Source organism: Bos indicus, chromosome 3 (genome assembly GCF_029378745.1).
Source record: "Bos indicus isolate NIAB-ARS_2022 breed Sahiwal x Tharparkar chromosome 3, NIAB-ARS_B.indTharparkar_mat_pri_1.0, whole genome shotgun sequence".
NCBI lineage: Eukaryota > Metazoa > Chordata > Mammalia > Artiodactyla > Bovidae > Bos > Bos indicus.
Window position 1 is genome coordinate 119,235,315 of NC_091762.1, and position 2,285 is coordinate 119,237,599.

At 43.6% G+C, this 2,285-nt stretch overlaps 1 protein-coding gene across 1 annotated transcript; it reads left to right on the top strand.

The window, feature by feature from the left end:
- Nucleotides 1-581: 581 nt before the first annotated feature.
- LOC139180111 (olfactory receptor 9S13-like) lies at nucleotides 582-1,532 on the top strand. The gene has a single exon (XM_070781380.1). It carries the CDS (start codon nucleotides 582-584, stop codon nucleotides 1,530-1,532), a length of 951 nt encoding a protein of 316 aa, XP_070637481.1.
- The last annotated feature ends 753 nt before the right edge of the window (nucleotides 1,533-2,285 follow it).

The following is a 2,285-nucleotide window of genomic DNA, read 5'->3' on the forward strand; positions in this document are numbered from 1 at the left end:
TCAGTTTTAAATATTTTTACTCTGATATACATAAATGTGCTGTTCTTTGCATTAACTCTGCTTTAATTTAATAGGCCTCGTGAATCTGCAGATTAATATTTTCCATTGGTTTGATAAAACACTTGGCCATCATCTCTTCCAATTCAGATTCAGCCTGTCTCTCTGTCTCCTTTTTTAGTAACTTACTTCTGTGGATGCATCCTTGGTGGTTCCGAGTATCAAATACATGTTTTACAAGTTTTTTTTTTTTCTTTTTTTCTATTGTCACCAGTAGTTCCACAAAACAAGCAACAGAGCAAAAAGTCACTGCCCGGGCACTGGGCCTCTCGGACTTTCTTTCCAAAACTGGTGTATGTCTCCAGGGCAAAGAACTCTCAGCACTGGAATCCCCGGTCCTCTGTGTTTATCTTGAACTTCGTTAGCAGTTCTCCACTAAGTCATTAACTAACTCTCCTAAATGTTCAACCAAATTTCATTTTTATTGTTGATCTTTTCTAATAGTCTTCAGCAGGAAGTTTAGTTTGGGTTAGCTAGTTCACCATCACTGGAGGTGTAGTTCTGCTGGTCTGAGGACTGAGGTCATGTCACCCCATGGAAATGGAAACCTCTCAGTAATGACTTTTCAGGAGTTCTTGCTGGAGGGATTTGAGGGTGGTCTGCAGACCCAGGCCCTGCTCTTTGCTCTGTTCCTGGCCCTGTACGTGGTGGCCATCCTGGGGAACCTCACCATGATCATGGTCATCACCCTGGATGCCCGTCTGCACTCCCCAATGTACTTCTTCCTCAAGAACCTCTCCTTCCTGGACCTGTGCTACTCATCTGTCATCGCCCCCAAGGCCCTGGTCAACTTCCTGTCCTCCTCCAAGGTCATCACTTTTGCAGGCTGTGCCACTCAACTGTTCTTCTTCTCCCTGATGTGCACCAGCCAGGGGTTCCTCTTGGCCGTGATGGCCTATGACCGCTTCGTGGCCATTGGCAGCCCCCTGCGCTATCCCATCACCATGTGCCCCTCAGTCTGTGCCCGCCTGGTGCTGGGCTGCTACTGTGGGGGCTGCCTCAACTCCATCCTGCAGACCAGCTTCACATTCAGCCTCCCGTTCTGCAGCTCCAACCACGTCAACCACTTCTTCTGTGATGTGCCCCCCCTGCTCCGGGTTGCCTGTGGCAACACAGCCCTCAATGAGCTGCTCTTGTTTGGCATCTGTGGGGTCATCATTGTGGGTGTGACAATTGTGGTCTTCATCTCCTATGGCTACATCATAGTGACCATCCTGAGGATGCACTCAGCAGCTGGACGCCACAAAATCTTCTCCACCTGTGGCTCCCACATGACTGCAGTGACGGTCCTTATTGGGACTGTCTTTGTCATGTATGCCCAGCCGGGAGCTGTGGAGTCCATGGAGCAGGGCAAGGCGGTCTCTGTCTTCTATACCCTGGTCATCCCGATGCTGAACCCTCTCATCTACAGTCTGAGAAACAGGGATGTGAAGGATGCCCTGAGGAGACTGGGCCAGAAGCACATAGCCACGTGAAGGAGGGTGGCCAGAGAGGAGGCATGGATTTGATCCTTGGTCAAGGAATTAATATCCTAAAACTGTTCTCTTGAATTTTTGTGTACTTAAAAAGTAGGCAAAATTAATTTTAATAGAATAAAATTGTCGAAGGACTTAAACAACTTGATTTCAGGATTTACTATAAAAACCAGAGAAATCACAACAGTGTAATTTGGGCATACTGAAACAGAATCAAGAATACAGACTAAATTTATGTATATAAGGTCCATTTATTTTTGACGTAACTGGCAGGCTAATTCAATGGAGAAATAGTGTTTTCAACAAGTTGTTCTGAAACAATTGAACATCCATATGCAAAAAGACACACATCAACCCCAATAATGATTAACTCAAAACAGACAAGATTCCTAAGTATAAAGTGTAAAAATTTAAAACCTGTGGAAGAAAATGCAGGAGACCATCTTTAAAACTTTGGGTTAGGCAAGCATTTCTTTGATAGGACACAAGTTGTGTAAGCTACAGAGGGAAACATTTGATAATTAGAACTTTATACAAGTTAAAAATATTTAGTTTACAGAGACACATTGAAACAGTAAAAGAAACAGACATGAAAAAAATATTTGCAAAACATGTATTTGATAAAAGACATACTTAGAGTATATTAAGAACTCTTAAAACTCCATAATAAGATATCTGAATTAAAAAGACACCTGAATTATAAAAAAGGCCAAAGGGGACCTCTGATTCCCTGTTCCACGTGTAAAACTCTTA

Excerpts from the sequence above, each read along its gene's own strand:
- LOC139180111 (XM_070781380.1), top strand. The coding sequence starts at position 582 with ATGTCACCCCATGGAAATGGAAACCTCTCAGTAATGACTTTTCAGGAG.